Source organism: Papaver somniferum, chromosome 1 (genome assembly GCF_003573695.1).
Source record: "Papaver somniferum cultivar HN1 chromosome 1, ASM357369v1, whole genome shotgun sequence".
Lineage (NCBI taxonomy): Eukaryota > Viridiplantae > Streptophyta > Magnoliopsida > Ranunculales > Papaveraceae > Papaver > Papaver somniferum.
The window spans coordinates 75,530,674-75,548,718 of record NC_039358.1 but is presented as its reverse complement, the minus strand read 5'-3'; the positions used below and the strand labels follow the sequence as shown (position 1 = coordinate 75,548,718).

The following is an 18,045-nucleotide window of genomic DNA, read 5'->3' as shown; positions in this document are numbered from 1 at the left end:
CAACTCCAACATCATTGTTTCCATTTCTGCACTGCAATCCATTCTTGAACTCAACCAGTGCCATCACCAGCAAGAGAAAATATCTCCCATTTCTATCCATCCATTCTATTCACCTGCAAGTGCTTCATGACCATCTTGAAATACCATTCTCAGACAAACACATACATTCCACCTTCTTTCAATCAACACGGAATATCACAGATTCACTCAACTGGAATACCCATTCTTCTGATTCTTCAACAACTCAATCATCTCATTGTGCTCTCCATTTAGATCTCAAATTCCCATTAAATCAACCCTAATTCATCTCAGGTGCCTTCATTCAACCTCAAATCACCAGCAGAACAGCTTGTTTCATTACCACCAATTTCATTTCAAACCCACCTAATCTTCTATGGAATTAACCCATCTTCTCAATTCTCTGAATAATTTCAAATCTTCGATCTGATTTCTCCCAGCAGAAACAACTTCTTCTCGATCTCAGACATTATCATCTTCTCGTTCTTCCGTGTCCTTCTCAGATTCATGAGTCAGCAACAATCATCTCTTGTATCTGTTCAAAATCAAATCCAAACAAAACCAGGCCCGCTGATGCTTAATTCAAACATAACCCATCTCTCTTCAGCGACAACATTCATTACCACCTTCAATTTCTTCTCGAACTATAACAGAAACTCACAGCAGAAACCCATTTCCCAGTCAATTGAACGCATCAAACTCTAATTCTTCAATGTAACCTTCTCTCAACCTTAAATCACCATCATCAAGTTCTCCTATCTGAATTTCGGTGCCTTCAGTCTCTTCTCCCTTTGTCTCGATTTCAACAGGAAATTATTGAGAAATCAATCCTCCTCTGAATTTTAGGGTTGTTGTAGGAAATGAAAGTGATATAGCCACCCAGGTGAGGAAGATAAAGGCCATCCAGTTTCAATTGACATGTCAGTTCCGCATATCCGTCAGCCTAATTTTCTTACTTCTCAAATTCACTTCATCTCTTCAATTTCTTGACATCATTAAAGCTGCCATGCTTTTCAGACATAAGAATTTGCATCACTAAAGCCGGCATGCTTTTCAGACTGAGATGAAGAAATAAAAGTAAATAATGAGAAATAATTTCGCCTCCAACAACATTTGCACCTTTTTGCCTTTTAATCGATGTTTGTTTTTCTTTTGTTCCAAATGACTCCAAAGTACCTAAACAATCAAAAGAAAACATAAGATACATAATTTACAAGAAAACGTAGCAAAGAAAACATAAACAATAGATAAATATTAAGGTGTTTTAGACACCTATCAAATTCCCCCACACTTAGACTTTGCGAGTCCTCGAGCAAATCAAACAAAATAATTCTAAAACATACATACAACTCCGTTTCGTCGAGGCAACGGTCACATTTAGCGCATATAACCAGCCTTTGAACCCCTAGATATCCCTAGTGAACGAGTTATAGTCTCGTGAAGGTTTACAAGAGGCGTACCTACAAAACCTTTACTTCCAAAATCCAGCCACCTGTGAAAAGTCTAAAAATGACATTAAACATTTTGTAATTGGCATACTATCAATGAAACCAGGAGGAAGTACCCACTTTCAAATCCAATTCATAAATTAGTAATATAGCTTTATCAGAAAGTTGAATATGTTTCTGACACGGCTTCAGGCATGCGACGATTCATATTTTACGAGTCGTGATGAATATGTTTCTCGAAAGGCCTCCACTAGTTGAGCATTCGATACCTCGCATTTCATCATGACCTCTATGTAGAATAACATAATTGGGCGGTTCTCCGTATGATTGAGGACTTAACGCCTTCAGGACGTCGGTGACACTTGTTGTTCCCTGACTACATAGAGATACCCACCTCTACATAGAAGAACGATTGGGTGGTTCTCCGTAAGATTGAGAGCAATAACGCCTTCAGTACATCGATGACACTCACTGTTCCCTGACTATGTAGAGAGACCGTGTATAGATCTAGGCGGTTCTCCGTAAGATTGAAAGCATTAACGCCTTCAGGACTTCGGCAACACTCGTTGTTTCCTGACTATGCACCTTTCAGAAAGGATATGACGCTTTAACTGGCCAATATCCCTTCTGCAATAGATTAATTCTACCGTGACATTCACCACCGAATTCCTAGAAGATAATCTATTTTATCTCATTACTCCGATTTTCATGGTCGAATCCACGACTTGATCTCATGGAATGGTAATAGATAATTATCTTATCTCATTACTCCGATTTCATGATCGAATCCACGGCTGATCTCATGGAATGGTAATAGATAATTTTATTACTCTGATTCTATGGTCGAATCCACGATCCCATGGAATGGTAATGCTCATTTTATTATTCCGAATTCATGGTCGAATCCACAGTTGATCCTATGAATTGATAATAAAAAAATACTCACTTTTATTACTCAGTTTCATGAATCATTCTCCACTGGATTTCATAAATTAGTAATAAATACTCAACAACCGGGCATCTGGATTATCACTGAGTAAGCCCCAAAAAAATGGTGCAAGTGTACTCGACAATGATGCACGAACGAGCATTCGAAAATATGGACAAACGAGGAATCCTACACAAAACATGAGAGACAAGATAATAATATTAAAATAATAAAAAGAGGCGCTCATGGGCCGAGCCCACCGGCTGGCCGACTGTGCCCTAGCCGTGGCTGGTCCCATGCCTCTTCCATTATTTTTCTTTATTTTGTTATTTTCATGAACTCATGAAAACTCCTTCATTCTAGCAACTTTCCTTGTTTGAGCAAAACTCACGGTTTCTCCATATTTTCATGGTTTCATGAGAAATAATAATATAAAATAGAGAAAGGTGTCGCGGGACCGGGAAACCTAGCCGGCCGACCATGCCTTGGCCGTGGCCGGTCCCACACCTTACAATCCCTAATCTTTCATAATTATTATTTCTCTCATCTCATGAAACTCCTCAGTTTTGAGCAAAAATCATGGTTCCTTCATATTTTCTCAAATATTGCTCAAACCATGAAAAAGCCAAAAAGTCAAATGGTCACGTGACCGGCTAGGCTACTCACGCCAAATATTAAAATATCATTATTTTAATATTTTCTAAATTTTGATCAAACTAGTAAGGTTCTACTTGCTCATTCGAGCAAAATCGAGAATTTCAGTCAATTATCGAACCCTTCTGAAAATTCAAGATGTTGCTCAAACGCACATCAAAAAATGCCGAAACTCTCAGGACTGAGACAAGGACATTATGGTGACACGAGCATGCTCCATTGACCGACCAAGGGAGGCTCTAAGGCTTGCAACGATCTGGTCCCGCACGTCTTCACAATTTTGACCTAATTTGCACAATTACTCATATTGGGTCCAAACTCTTTCCAAACAACTTGGGATTTGCTCAATCGACCATCAGCTGGTCCCGCACCCTCAAGAGACAGTTTTATGCCTTCTTGGCCGGTCCCTCACTTCTCCATAAATTAGGTTTTAATACCTAATGCTCAGACGAGCACTATTTCAATAAATGATGAAACCGACATTTAATCATCATTCTTTCACCAACCGGTCAACTCAGGACCCTGGTGTACGCTCACTCGAGCAATTGGGCACCACATGGTCGTCCACTCCTATTTTTAGCAAGTCATCAATTAACGAACAATTGATCAAAAATTGGGGTTTCAAACAAACGCTCAACAAATCATCATTCTGAGCAAGTTCAAACACTAAATAAATTTATGTTGATCCAGTAAACAACACGCGGATTAATCATATAATATTTGGCAATCTACTAATATTTTAGTTAATATTTTATTGGGTCACGCCACCAATAAATAATTCGTCGAATTGAGCAATACTTGCTCAGTTGCTCGAATATTGATCCAACTATCAATATTCAGTAATTTATTCGTCGAATTTCTCGAATATTGATCCAACTATCAATATTCAGTAATTCGTCGAATTGAGCGATACTTGCTCAATTTCCCAACTATCAATATTCAGTATTTCGTTGAATTGAGCAATACTTGCTCAATTGCTCGAATATTGACCCAACTATCAATATCCAGTAATTCGTCGAGCAATACTTGCTCTGCTCGAAATTACAATAATATTCAAGCATTGTCTAACATGTTCCATTGAGCATTCGATCACTCATGCTCGATTCAACAAAACCTAGACTCATTGTCTAAACAGTCAACAACTACTGACTAATTAAATACACGTCTTTCATGCAGACTCCATGATTCGTGAGACATCAATCACGTCACATGGGGGATATCAATTAGGGTTTTGGTATGGTGGCCTACGGCACGTGGATTCATCCACGATGAGAAATGTGAGTAAGTCATGCAGCGGTTGAAGGAGCTAGCAAAGTAGTGGGTGGACGGTTAACCAAGTCTCCGCACGACCTGGAACTGGTTTCACCACGATCTTCCACTTTCCCACTCTTTCACTCATGAAACCGTCACACTTACTGGGATCAATGTGTTCGCTATTCTGAAAATATAAATAAGTCTCTGGATCCACGATTGAGCGACAATAATTTTTCGAGCAATCACTCTCAGAAATTCCATCAATTAACCAGAACTTATTCGAACTTCACAGTTCATCAATTTACAGAAACCTTCAATACATCTACAATTCTTGATCATCATTGATACCACACAATTCTCAGCTTCCCTCCTACAGATCAACCCATCTTACTCTTTGTGACCGAATTGACTCTGGAACGACCATTGACTTGGTTTAGGCTGGAGTCCTACAGATTGATCTCTCGAATATAAGTACTCCCTTTTCAGTGCATCTGTGTGAGGTTAAGTAGTTTGCTCGGCTGAGGAGTCTCGTCCGCACGCTCGACTCTCCACTTTCCTAAAAAACCAGCAAATCGTTTTTCCCCATCTACACTTCCTTAACAAGCTTTGCAAGAACCTGGTTTTGAAGTGTGAACCCCCATCGCTAATTATGGCTCTTGGAATTCCAAACCTTGCAAAAATGTTTGCTTGCACAAAATCTTAAACCACTTTAGAATCATTAGTTAGGGTGGCCTTAGCTTCCACCCATTTCGAGACATAATCAACAACAAGTAAGATATAATTCCCACTAGAATTGACAAAAAGGCCCATAAAATTAATTCCCCATACATCAAAAACCTCAATAAATTGAATAATAGTTTGTGGCATTTGATTTCGAGCACCTAGATTGCCTGTTCTTTGGCACCTATCACATGTGGTACAAAACGCATGTGCATCCTTAAACAAAGTTGGCTAAAAGAAACCACATTCTAGTACCTTGAGAGCGGTTCTCTTGCTCCCAAAGTGTCCTCCACAAGCATAGGAGTTGCAAAAAGACAAGATACAGTTAAATTCAGATTCGGGAACGCACCTTCGTATCACTTGGTCACTACAATGTTTCCATAAGTATGGATCATCCCATATGTATTGGTTTCCTAACTTCTTAAGTTTGTCCCTCTCAGCACGAGACAAGTTCTTTGAGATTTGTTTAGAAACTAAGTAATTAACAATATCAGCGTACCATGGTTCTCCAAAGGCAATTGAGAATAGTTGCTCATCCGGGAAACTTTCACGCAACGGGATAGTTTCCTTGTCCACAACAAGACGGCTCAAGTGATCCCCAACGATGTTCTCAATTCCTTTCTTGTTTTTGATCTCTATATCAAATTCTTGCAAGAGTAAAATCGATCGTATGAGCCTTGGTTTCGCCTCTTTCTTTGTAATCAAGTACCTAAGTGCTGCATGATCAGAAAAGACAACAACTTTTGTACCAATTAGATAAGAGCGAAACTTTTCCAAAGCAAAAACAATAGCTAACAACTCTTTTTCAGTGGTTGTGTAGTTTTGTTGGGCTTTATTGAGTGTCCTAGAAGCATAATAAATGACATGAGGTATCTTCCCCACACGCTTCCCAAGCACCGCACCAACCGCATATCACTTGGCTTGCTCCAATCCAGTGGTTTAATGATAGGGGCTGAAATCAAAAGTTCTTTCAAACGATTGAATGCCGCCACACACTTTTCATCAAAGTTAAAAACCACATCTTTTTGCAATAAATTGCAAAGTGGTGATGCTATCTTGGAAAAGTCCTTGATGAATCTACGATAAAAACCTGCATGACCAAGAAAAGAGCGTATCTCCCTCACCGTAGTGGGAGGGTTTAGAGCACGAATAAGGTCTATCTTAGATTTATCAACTTCCAATCCTTTAGAAGATATTATATGGCCTAAAACTATGCCATGAGTTACCATGAAATGGCACTTCTCCCAATTCAGCACGAGATTTGTTTCAACACATCGTTCAAAGATTAATGATAAATTGTTCAAGTAAAGGTCAAATGAATCACCAAAGACGCTAAAGTCATCCATGAACACTTCGATTATGTTCTCAACATATTCTGAAAAAATACTTACCATACACCTTTGGAAGGTAGCTGGAGCATTGCATAAGCCAAAATGCATCCTTCTATAAGCAAAAGTACCGAAAGGACAAGTGAAAGTAGTCTTCTCTTGATCCTCCGGTGCTATCACAATCTGATTGTAACCTGAATAGCCATCAAGGAAACAATAGTAAGAATGTCCAGCTAAACGTTCAAGCATATGATCAATAAATGGTAATGGAAAGTGATCCTTCCTAGTGGTGGCATTCAATTTTCTATAATCAATACAAACCCTCCAACCGGTTTGCACACGATTTGGGACAAGTTCATTCTTATCATTCTCCACCACCGTCACACCTAATTTCTTTGGTACTACTTGTACTGGGCTTACCCACTTGCTATCGGATATGGGGTAGATAACACCCACGTCCAAAAGCTTGAGTATATCCTTTTTCACAACTTCCATCATGGGAGGGTTCAAACGACATTGTGCTTACCTTGTAGGCTTTCCATCATCCTCCAAACGGATCTTGTGCGTACAAACGACAGGGCTTATACCCTTGATATCGGCGATTGTCCACCCTATGGCCGTCTTTTACTTCCTTAGCACCCTTAGAAGTTTTTGCTCCTGTAATTCACTAAGCTCATTAGAAACAATCACATGTAGGTCTTCCTTGTCACCCAAGCACAAGTACTTTAAGTGACTTAGAAGAGGTTTCAATTCTAACTTTGGAGATTTAACAATTGATGGTACAAGTTTTTCATCATTGCAAGGTAAAGAAGCATAAAAATATTCTTAATTGCTGATTCTTTCGGTAATGAGTTAAGAGAACCAATGGTTTCTTTAATCTCATCACCATACTCCAAACCATCATCAATGGGTGTAGTGAGCACGGTTTCCAAAGTATTAACACCATTCAACTCAAACATTTGTTGCGCCAATGTGTCCATCACATCAATGGAGAAACAAGAGTGGACATCACTAGGATATCTCATCGTCTCGAAAATGTTGAAACGTATTATTTCTCCATCAAACTCCATAGTTAGCGTTCCCTTGTCCATATAAATAATGATTTTCGCCGTTTTCATGAAGGGACACCCAAATAGCAATGGAAGAGATGAGTCCGGTGAACCTTCATCCATCTCTAACACGCAAAAGTCAGCTGGAAATACTAGTTGATTAACCGCACAAGCACATCCTCAACAATACCCATTGGGTAGACATTAGAGCGATCGGCTAATTGCGACACAATTCCAGACTTTTTAGATGACCCAAGTCAAGTGAATTATACATGGATGCTGGCATAACATTTACGGATGCACCTAATTCCAACATAGCTTTATTAAATGTAGTGTTACCAATTTTGACGGGTATGTCAAAGCTTGCACTTAAGTGGGAGTTTGTGTTGTAAGATTGCCGAAGCATTCTCCCCCACACTTAGCACTTCATTACCTTTGAGCCTTTGCTTGTTGGTACACAAGTTCTTCAACACTTTTGCATCCTTTGGAACTTGCTTGATTGCATCTATGAGTGGTATATTCACATGGATCTTATTAAGAATGTCTAAAATATCCTTTTCTAGTTCCACCTTCTTGGAATTTACAAATCTGCGAGGAAAAGGTAAAGGAGGAACATAAGTAAAACCAGGAGTTTTAGAGTTAAAAATAGGTACCTCAGAAATTTGGGGAGAATCCTCATTCTTCTCCTCCAAAACAGGTTCCTTTGGAGCTTCCTCTTTGGACGAATCAGTAACTTCGGGTTGCACAAGGTGTGTACCACTTCTCAACGTAATTGCATTGACAACCTCTTTTAGGTTGATATGTTGAGAAGGGAGTTTCCCACCATTTTGTGCCTTCAACTGGTTCAACTCAATAGCTATAGAACCAACTTGGGTTTGCAACTCCTTAACCGTACTCTCCATTCTTTGCATAAAAGATTTCAGCAACTCTTCCATACTTGACCCCTGATTTTGTGGTTGTTGTTGTTGTTGTTGAAATTGTTGTCGCGGCTGTAATTGTTGTTGTTGAGGTTGAAATCCACTCAGATGGTTGAAATTAGGTTGTTGAACCGCTCCTTGCTTGTTCGCATAGCTAAAATTGGGGTGATCTCTCCATCCCGGATTGTAAGTGTTTGAATATGGATCATACCGTCTTTGCTGATTTGGAACGATCACGTTAGCTTGTTCATTGGCGTCTTCATACCCTTGAGGAGAACTTGGTATCACTGCGGCTGCAACTTGTTGCATCATTGCTGTCATGTTACCCATTTGTTGACGAAGTTCCTCGACCTCGCTCACTTCATTTACTCTCATAAGAAGCACATCTGAACCACGACTTGAAAATTGTTGCGAGTTCGTTGCCATGTTCTCAATCAACTCTCTAGCTTGTGTCACCGTTTTGTTCACTAGTGCATCACCACCCGCAGCGTCAAGAAGATTCCTATCACTTGCTTGGAGACCTTCGTAGAAATATTGGATAATCATTGCGTCACTGAATTGGTGATGAGGGCAGCTTTCCACCAATCTCTTGTATCGCTCCCAACATTCGTATAAAGATTCTCCCACATTTTGCTTCATCCCACAAATCTCCTTGCGACTTTGAGTAGCCTTTGATGCAGGAAAATATCTCTAAAAAGAGTTTCTTCAACCCATTCCATGTTGTGACACTTCCGGAAGGCAAATAATACAACCAATCCTTAGCACTATCCGCCAAAGAGAATCGAAAAACTTTCAACATGGAATGGTGCGGAAGCATGGCCATGACAATGGTGCGGAAGTCCATAAGATGATTGTTTGGGTCTTCATTCACCATGCCATGGAACTTTGGTAATTCTCTAAGCAACCCCGGCTTGATCTCGAAAGTAGAGTTTGTTTGAATACACCATTGTTGTGTATCCAGCTTATGAGAAGCCAAGTCCTTAAGTGTACGATTTGCATCACCCATTGCTTCTTCTTCTTCTTCAAAAGGTGGTTCTTGTCCAACCGGAACCTCTTGTTCTACAACTTCTTCCTCTACTTCCAACTCTAGTTCTTCTGCCTCGTCAACTCTTGCTTGGAGTATTGTTCCTTCATGAGTAGTTATCCCGCACCATTGATAATTCAAATTCTTGGGATCCAGGGATTAGTACCTGAAAAACAATTCTTACAAACTAAGTCAGAAAAACGAAACAAGAAATAAGAAGCAAAGATAAAATCAAAAATAATAAAAAGAAACTAAAAAACTATATAACAAACCGTATGCCTCCCTGGCAGCGGCGCCAAAATTTGATCCCAGTCGTATGCGTCAAAAATAATTCACTTTCTTACTCAACAAAATATAAGTGAAGTACAAGGTAAGGAAGAGTTTGTTTCCACAAAGAGGAAATTGTTGTTATAAAAATTTTAGTTTCTTAGTAATTAATGGGAGATTTTTGTTTTATCAAAATAAACAAAGCAATAAAGTAATGAAAATAGTTGAAAATAATCAATAGAGAGAGATATTGGTCAAGGAGTTCATCTTCTATCTTAAACAAGTGCTTGCATACATGATTAGAATTACAATTTAGTCTCTCTTTTTTTTTATCAAAAGCCCTAGACTATCAAGAGAGCAAGATAATCCGTTAATTTCCTAAGTTCATCAACAAACACATTAGAGCTGCGAATATGAATTCTACCTAAGGAATAACCTAACGCCCTGTGCTAATTAAGTTCAATTACCTAGGAGCATTAAGTTCTCAGAAATAGGTTAATCAATGCAATTGTCATACGTTGCATATGACAATTCGGACAATGGTCAAACTCTACATATGATTACGAGAGTGTATCACTACAAAACGTAATCATATCATGCTACTTGTATTTAGGGTTATCGTTCGATGATAAACCCCCAATTAGCTGTGGACAAGGATGCAAGTCTAATTAATTGACCACTTAACCAAACAAACATCTAATCCAATCACAATACATCAATCATGTGATTATAAAAATAGTAGAAGTTTGAACGATAATCAAGAGAGAAAACTAACGCATTAATCAAGCACAAGTTGTAGATATAAGACTACATCCTTAACCAATAATATAATATTTAGCTACTCATAGCTATGGAGTTCATCATAATCAATAATCAAATAAAGAAGATGAAAGCAAAGCAAACCCTAGTAGCGTAAGTAAAAGCGGCTCTCCTCCTTAGCTCCAAGTAGAATACGTCATAGTTGTAGAAATCTTTCTCCTTTTTGTAGCTTTTTCTCCTTTCCAATATTAGGTCAAGTCTTCAAAAGCCCATATCCAAATAGTTCACCAAGCCCATGTGTGAGAAAACCCATGTAGAAAAACTAACCAAAAGTGGTCACCTAAAAACTGGTTGAGGGGCCGAAAGTTAGCCTGAAATGTATCTCAGGTGACGATTTAGCTATCTGACTCTGCTAAGTTGGTCAGGCCAGACCATCACACAGGCCATATCTTCTGTTACGCAATTATTGCGCATAACAGCTCCTTGGCCAGCCATCTTGGTTGTTCCTTTCTCTCCAGTTCAACAACTGCTTCTTTCATTTCCATTTGCAGCTTGTAATATCTCAGCTCATGCTCAATTGCAGTTGCAATACCACACATAGCACCACATTCAATCGCCATTCTGTTGCAGCATCACTTCCAACTAACTCCAGTTCATCTTTGCATTTCAGCTCAGTAGCAGCTGCACTATCTGCACTGCCGTCACCTGCAATCGCTGCACTTGCAACTTCATAAACTCACCAAAAACCCATTGCAGTAACCATCAGCTTCATCATTCCAGCATTAACAACCACTTCCTGCTCCTCATTCATAAACTGCAACTAACAAACTGCATCTCATCTCATTCTTTGCCTTAAATATAAACTCCAACAGCAACACCACCAGCTGCAGCCATTCTTCAGTATAGCACCAGCCACATTTCTAGTACCACCAACTCTGAAATCCACCACTTTATGTAGCTCAGACCACCTGCAACATCACCTGCAATAGCTTGGCAACTATCATTCATCTGAGCTCTACAATTTCATTCATCTCTGACCCCTGTTGTAGCTTCCCTGCAACCTCCAAGCTTAGCACCACCAATGCCTAGCCATCAGAACAGACTCCACACACTCGGTTCACAGCCATTAACCATAACACCATAATCAGTATTCATTCCATTTACAGCTCCAACATCATTGTTTCCACTTCTGCACTGCAACCCATTCTTGAACTCAACCAGTGCCATCACCAGCAAGAGCAAATATCTCCCCATTTTTGTCCATCCATTCTATTCACCTGCAAGTGCTTCATGACCATCTTGATAATACCAATCTCAGACAAACACATACATTCCAGCTTCTTTCAATCAACACGGAATATCACAGATTCACTCAACTGGAATACCCATTCTTCTAATTCTTCAACAGCTCAATCATCTCATTGTGCTCTCCATTTCGATCTCAAATTCTCATTAAATCAACCCTAATTCATCTCAGGAGCCTTCATTCAACCTCAAATCACCAGCAACAACAGCTTGTTTCACTACCACCAATTTCATTTCAAACCCACCTAATCTTCTCTGGAATTAACCCATCTTCTCAATTCACTGAATAGTTTCAAATCTGTGATCTGATTTCTCCCAGCAACAACAGCTTCTGCTCGATCTCAGACAACATCATCTTCTCGTTCTTTCCTGTCCTTCTCAGATTCATGAGTCAGCAGCAATCATCTTTTGTCTCTGTTCAAAATCAAATCCAAACAAAACCAGCCCTGCTGATACTTAATTCAAACATAACCCATCTCTCTTCAGCGACAACATTCATTACCACCTTCAATTTCTTCTCGAACTGTAACAGAAACTCACAGTAGAAACCCATTTCCCAGTCAATTGAACGCATCAAACTCTAATTCTTCACTGTAACCTTCTCTCAACCTCAAATCACCATCAGCAAGTTCTCTTCTCTGAATTTCGGTGCCGTCAGTCTCTTCTCCCTTTGTCTCGATTTCAACTGGAAATGATTGAGAAATTAATCCTCCTCTGAATTTTAGGGTTGTTGTAGGAAATGAAAGTGATATTTCCACCCAGGTGAGGAAGATGAGGGCCATCCAGTTTCAATTGACATGCCAGTTCCGCGTATCCGCCAACCTAATTTTCTTACTTCTCAAATTCACTTCATCTCTTCAATTTCTTGGCATCATTAATGCTGCCATGCGTTTCAGACATAAGAATTTGCATCACTAAAGCCGGCATGCTTTTCATACAGAGATGAAGAAATAAAAGTAAATAATGAGAAATAATTTCGCCTCCAATAACATTTACACAGTTTTTCCTTTTAAGCGACGTTTCTTTTTCTTTTGTTCCAAATGACTCCAAAATAGCTAAACACTCAAAAGAAAACATAAGATACATAATTTACAAGAAAACTTAGCAAAGAAAGCATACAATATATAAATATTAAGGTGTTTTAGACACCTATCAGCCGGCCCATGACAGAAGATTCCAGAAGTTTCCAGAAGTCTTATTGCCCAAATTGCTTGCATATCAAGTTTGTATCAGAATTAGGGTTACATAAACATTATAAATACATGTATCCTAAATCCTAAGGGGATATGGAATCTTAGGTTAGCTAACCACAATTATTGTAAACCTCATATCAATACAATACTCTCCCTATGGTATTCCTCCGTGGATGTAGGCAACATTTTCCGAACCACGTTAATCCTTTGTCTCCTTTATTTATCGTTTTTCTAGCCCTAATTTCTCATCATAATCATCAAATCATCGTGTTTAGTGCCTAAAATTATTTTTGGGTACAAACAAGAGGCTTCATCCACCACTAAAATGGTTGTTGGCTCTACAAAAAAGTTGCAGGAGAACAAACCAACACCATGCGATAATTCTATCAAGACAGTTAAATGCCCGAACGACATGAGGGTAACAAAAACTTGCACACCACAGAGAAAAAGACGCACAACACAATGATCCCAAGCCCTCCAAGTAGTAAACTGGCATAAATGAAAAATGTCATGCTCCTCAGCAGAATAATGATAACAAACATAATATAAGTAATAGTAAAGTTGTTGTAAATCCAAATAGTTCCAGCTAGAAACACAATAATCAGCAATAGAATCAGCCCCATGAGAAATTGATGAAAGTACCACTAAGTTGAAAATATGAACGAGCAAACATCCTATAGAAAAGCACATAAGATCTTCAAACACAACTTTTCCACATCCAAGCAATTTCCTTGTGACCATCAACAAAATACCTCCTACACTTGTACATAATATATATACCGACCGCCCAAGCCCCCGCTAAAGGACTAAACTGTCTTAAAGGTCTTATGTCGAGGTATATGCAGTAGAAATACAAGTTGAAATCCAACAAATCATCCCAAATATTTAAAGTAATAGACTGTTTAAAAAGGAAAAATACAGTCATATGATCATCGAGAACTTGCCGAGAAGAGAATAAATTCCTTATGAGAATAGAGATTAATGAAAAAAATTGATTACTAGTATCTATATTACAATAGAGATTAATTATTGTATATTGTCTTATTTTGAGGTTCTATAATTACATATTATCACACACATTACATGTATAGAATATATGTGACACATGTGATTTACACAAACAAAATATGCATGTGAAGATTATTTTTATTTTTATTTAGTTCAATGACATGTGTGATATTTAGTTCATATGCTGGAAACAAGACGGGTGGGCAACCTCATCTTCTATCTTTTCCAACCCTATTTTTAAAACATTCATTAATGTCTTATTAACATTTTCTGACTAATAATGGTGTGTTAGCTTTTAGTTCTATTTGTAATGAAAAAATAATTCAACAATGGAACCAAACCCTTTAAAATGGTTTAGCCTAAAAGGTAAAAGATGTAGAAAAATAAACAATATAAATATTACTAAAGGAGACAAACAAAATTTACTTCATGCATCAAGAGTATTAATGATTTGATTGAATCTAAAGATTATCATGAAATCTCCTTTCCCTTTTTACCGTATCTTTCATTTTTCCTTTTCCTTTCTTAGTTTTATGGTTAACCCAAAAACAAATATTCATTAACTTAAGGAAAATTTAGATTTTGTGGTCCCTCCCATTTGTGGCCTCAAGTAGAGCTTTCCTTGCTTTACTGGGAGGGTCAGCCATTCCTTTGCACAATAATAGAAAGTTAGCACATGTACATTTCAAATATAAAATTACATATTTACATTATTTATAAACTTCAAATACATATACATAATTACATATCTACAATATTTATACACATACGTTGAAAGCTGTTACAGAACTAAAACACGAATCCAAGTTTTGCTTCAAAAATAAAAATAAAAAATCAGTTTCATTGATAGTCGTCTGTCAAAATCCGATTCGGTGGACGGTTTTATAGAAAATACATAACTAAAAACGTCGAGTCAGATATCCAGGCTTCTTAAAGCGCCTGACTAATCCCTAGGCCATATTCAACTGATTCAATGACCTTAAACCAAAACCACCTTTCTCTTTGCTGACATAAAACCGATCCCATTTAATATGATGAAATTTCCTGTACTTCTCTTGAGTGCCCCAACCAAAAATTACGAATAGTCTGCTCAAGTTTGCGAAGAATCTTTTTTGGAACAAAACAAGTTTCCATATAATAGAGAGGAATAAAAGAAAGGACTAATTGAATTAGAGTAGTTCTACCAGCATGCGACAGGAAATGTCACTTCCAACCAGCCAATTTCGCGTCAAATTTTTCTAGTAAAAACTCAAATGATTCCACTCTACTATCTTTATTAAGGATATTGATACCCAAGTATTTTTCATTCAGTTCCATCCTTCTTAACACCCAAACTATTGATAACTTCCCTCTGTCTATCAGCATGAACTTCCTTACTAAAGAAAATTGAGGTTTTGTTAAAATTAACTTCTTGCGCAGACCATGCGGCATAGTCACAAAGAATACTTGAAATAGATGAGATAATATTATCATTCATGACCCTGAACAACATCACGTCATCAACAAACATTAGACGGGCAACAGGAGGAGCCCATCTATTCAATTATAGCCTGAATATAGACCATCTAGTTCCATCCTCATAATAATACTTGAAAGACTTTGAGAGCATAGAATAAAAAGGTACGGTGACAAGGAGCATCCCTGCCTGATACCTCTATTACCTCTAAAGTAGCCTTCCGGTTGGCCATTAAGAAGGACAGAGAAAGATGAAGTTTGCACACAACTCATAATAAGTGCATAAATAGTGCCAGAAATTCCAAAGCGATGCAAAACCATTTTCAAAAATTTCTACTCCACTCTATCGTACGCTTTACTCATATCCAATTTTAATGCAAAGGAGCCCAAAATAAAATTAGAATGACTCACAGAATGAACAAGCTCTTTCGCAAAGACAATGTTATCCACTATCTACCTTCCAGGAATGAAGGCAGATTGATCTTTTTCAATCAAGTCATCAAGGAAGGGACTAAGCCTTTTAGTAATGATTTTTGTGATAACTTTGTAAATAACATTGCATAACGCGATGAGCCTAAAGTCTAAAGGGGTTGAAGGATTCTTAACTTTGGGAACAAGAGACAAGAAAGTATGATTTAAACCTGCGGGGAGCAAGGAAAATCTAAGACAATCATGTCTAAGTTGAGTTACCTATGCTCCAAGATATGTCAACTTTTCTTGTAGAACAAGAGTGGAAACCCGTTTGGCCCGACGACTTTAGAGGTTTCATACCTTTGATAATGCCGAGAATTTCATCTGGAGTGGGGATTTTCGCAAGAGACCTGCATTCTTCTTCAGACAAAGCGTTAGCGTTATCTAAAGAAAATAGATTAGGAGTCACATGATTATCCACCGTGAAGAGTTTATGGAAATGTGAGACAAGTAAATCTGTGACTTGGTTATGCTCAGAGATCCAGTCTCCATCTCCATTTATTAAAGTCATAATTCTGTTTTTAGACCTCCTATGTAACACAAATAGGTGAAAACGATGAGTGTTTTTATCATTACTAGGAATCCAACTGGATTTATTTCTTTGTTCCCAAAACATTTTTTCTCTTTTCTCAAAGACGTGATTATTTTGGATAAGGACTCTCTCTTCGTCTCTTGTATCTGTCAGATGAGCTCTTGATTGCAACTCAACAAGTTTCTGCTTTTCCGCTTCAAGGTCTCTGTGAATATGGCCAAAGGTATTGTTGCTCCATTTAGAAAGGTGTATACTCAGCAACTCAAGTTTATGGATAGTGTCCCCTTCAGACATGCTCCATCATTTATCAATTTATTCAAGAATCTGTGGATGGTCCGTCCACTGATATTCAAGCTTAAAATGTCTTTTCCTCTTAGGACCTTTTCTTAGAGTATTGAGAAGAATTGGGGAATGGTCGCTTCCAATTCTGGGTAGATGAAGTACTGTCGCATTCTCAAAAAGCAACCTCCAAGACGAACTAGACAAAAATAGGGTATGCATTTCTTGTATATCTTGACCAAGTGAAGGCGGGTCTAGAATAACCCAAATCGATCACATCTCTATCTCGAATGAATTGTTTAAACTCACGATATAAAGAATTAGAACGTAAACTGCCCCCATATTTTTCATACGAATGAGTTATAACATTCAGATCACCAAGTAGATACCAAGGAGAATTAATGGTACCAACCAGAGCAGAGAAGTCTTCCCAAAAATTATTTCTATTGTTTTGTTCAAGGGGTCCATAAACACATAATAGCTCCAATTGAGGTGTAGATAATTTCTGGTGAACAAGACATCTTATCAAATTTGGATTTGAATAAGTAACAGTGATGTCGATATTGTCATGCCAAAACAAAGCCAGGCCACCACTTCTACCAATAGAGGGCGCATAATGAAAGTGACGAAAGTTAAGAGAATTACAGAAATTTATATTGTTTCTCTTATTAAGTTTTGTTTCAGAAAGGAAGAGAATGGAAGGCTTACAAGATCGAAGGAATGAACTCAAAGTAGAAATTTTCATGTCATTCCTCATACCACGACAGTTCTATGGGAGCACTAATATGACCCTTGCGACTTTTTGAGGATAGTCGCCACATCCTTAAAGTATATGGATAACTTATTAAATTAATCAATTACATCAATATTCAATTTACGATGAAACTAATTTCTAAGTTGCATAGTCAAAATCTCTGAAGGGGAAGAAAACTCGTATAGTTACAGACTGGGACTTCCCCAATTAGTGGTACTCGTCCGGATATTGACAACAACTACATGGAATCCTACTCGTCCAAAAACGACTGCAAACGACTGGTCTAGTCGTCCAGAATTTCACTCTGACAATTTCATATTTCTGATTTTTATTCGTCAATAAAGCACCATTAACATCATTCATAGTCGCTGAATTAAACCTTACTTCTTATGGATTTTTTTTTCTCAAATAAAAAAGGGAGAAAAGATGGGAGAAGGTGGTGGTCGGTGGGTGGTATGTGGTTGGAGATGGAGCAGAAGAAGTGGACGGATGCGGGAAGATGAAGAACCAATTTATAACTTAGGGCTTTTTTTCTTTCTTTTTTAAATTATGGGGGTGGTATTTTTGTTGCGTGTAAACAAAAAGTCAAGAGTTAGTATTTAGGAAATTTTAAAATTTGTATGGGTGGTAAATCGGATAAATGGGGTGGCAAATAGAAAAAATGTGGATGGCAAATAGGGAA

At 38.0% G+C, this 18,045-nt stretch overlaps 1 protein-coding gene across 2 annotated transcripts; it reads right to left on the bottom strand.

Moving 5' to 3' along the window:
- Nucleotides 1-6,491: 6,491 nt before the first annotated feature.
- LOC113330461 lies at nucleotides 6,492-8,383 on the bottom strand. 2 transcript variants are annotated; one of them, XM_026577271.1, is made up of 3 exons: nucleotides 7,833-8,383; nucleotides 6,877-7,007; nucleotides 6,492-6,544 (listed from the first exon to the last, which is right to left on the bottom strand). In XM_026577271.1, exons 1-2 carry the CDS (start codon nucleotides 8,332-8,334, stop codon nucleotides 6,892-6,894), a joined length of 618 nt encoding a protein of 205 aa, XP_026433056.1. In that variant the 5' UTR covers nucleotides 8,335-8,383; the 3' UTR covers nucleotides 6,492-6,544; nucleotides 6,877-6,891. The 2 variants fall into 2 exon arrangements, with proteins under 2 accessions (XP_026433056.1, XP_026433060.1); XM_026577275.1 differs by lacking the exons at nucleotides 6,492-6,544; nucleotides 6,877-7,007 and adding an exon at nucleotides 7,594-7,702.
- Nucleotides 8,384-18,045: the final 9,662 nt, after the last annotated feature.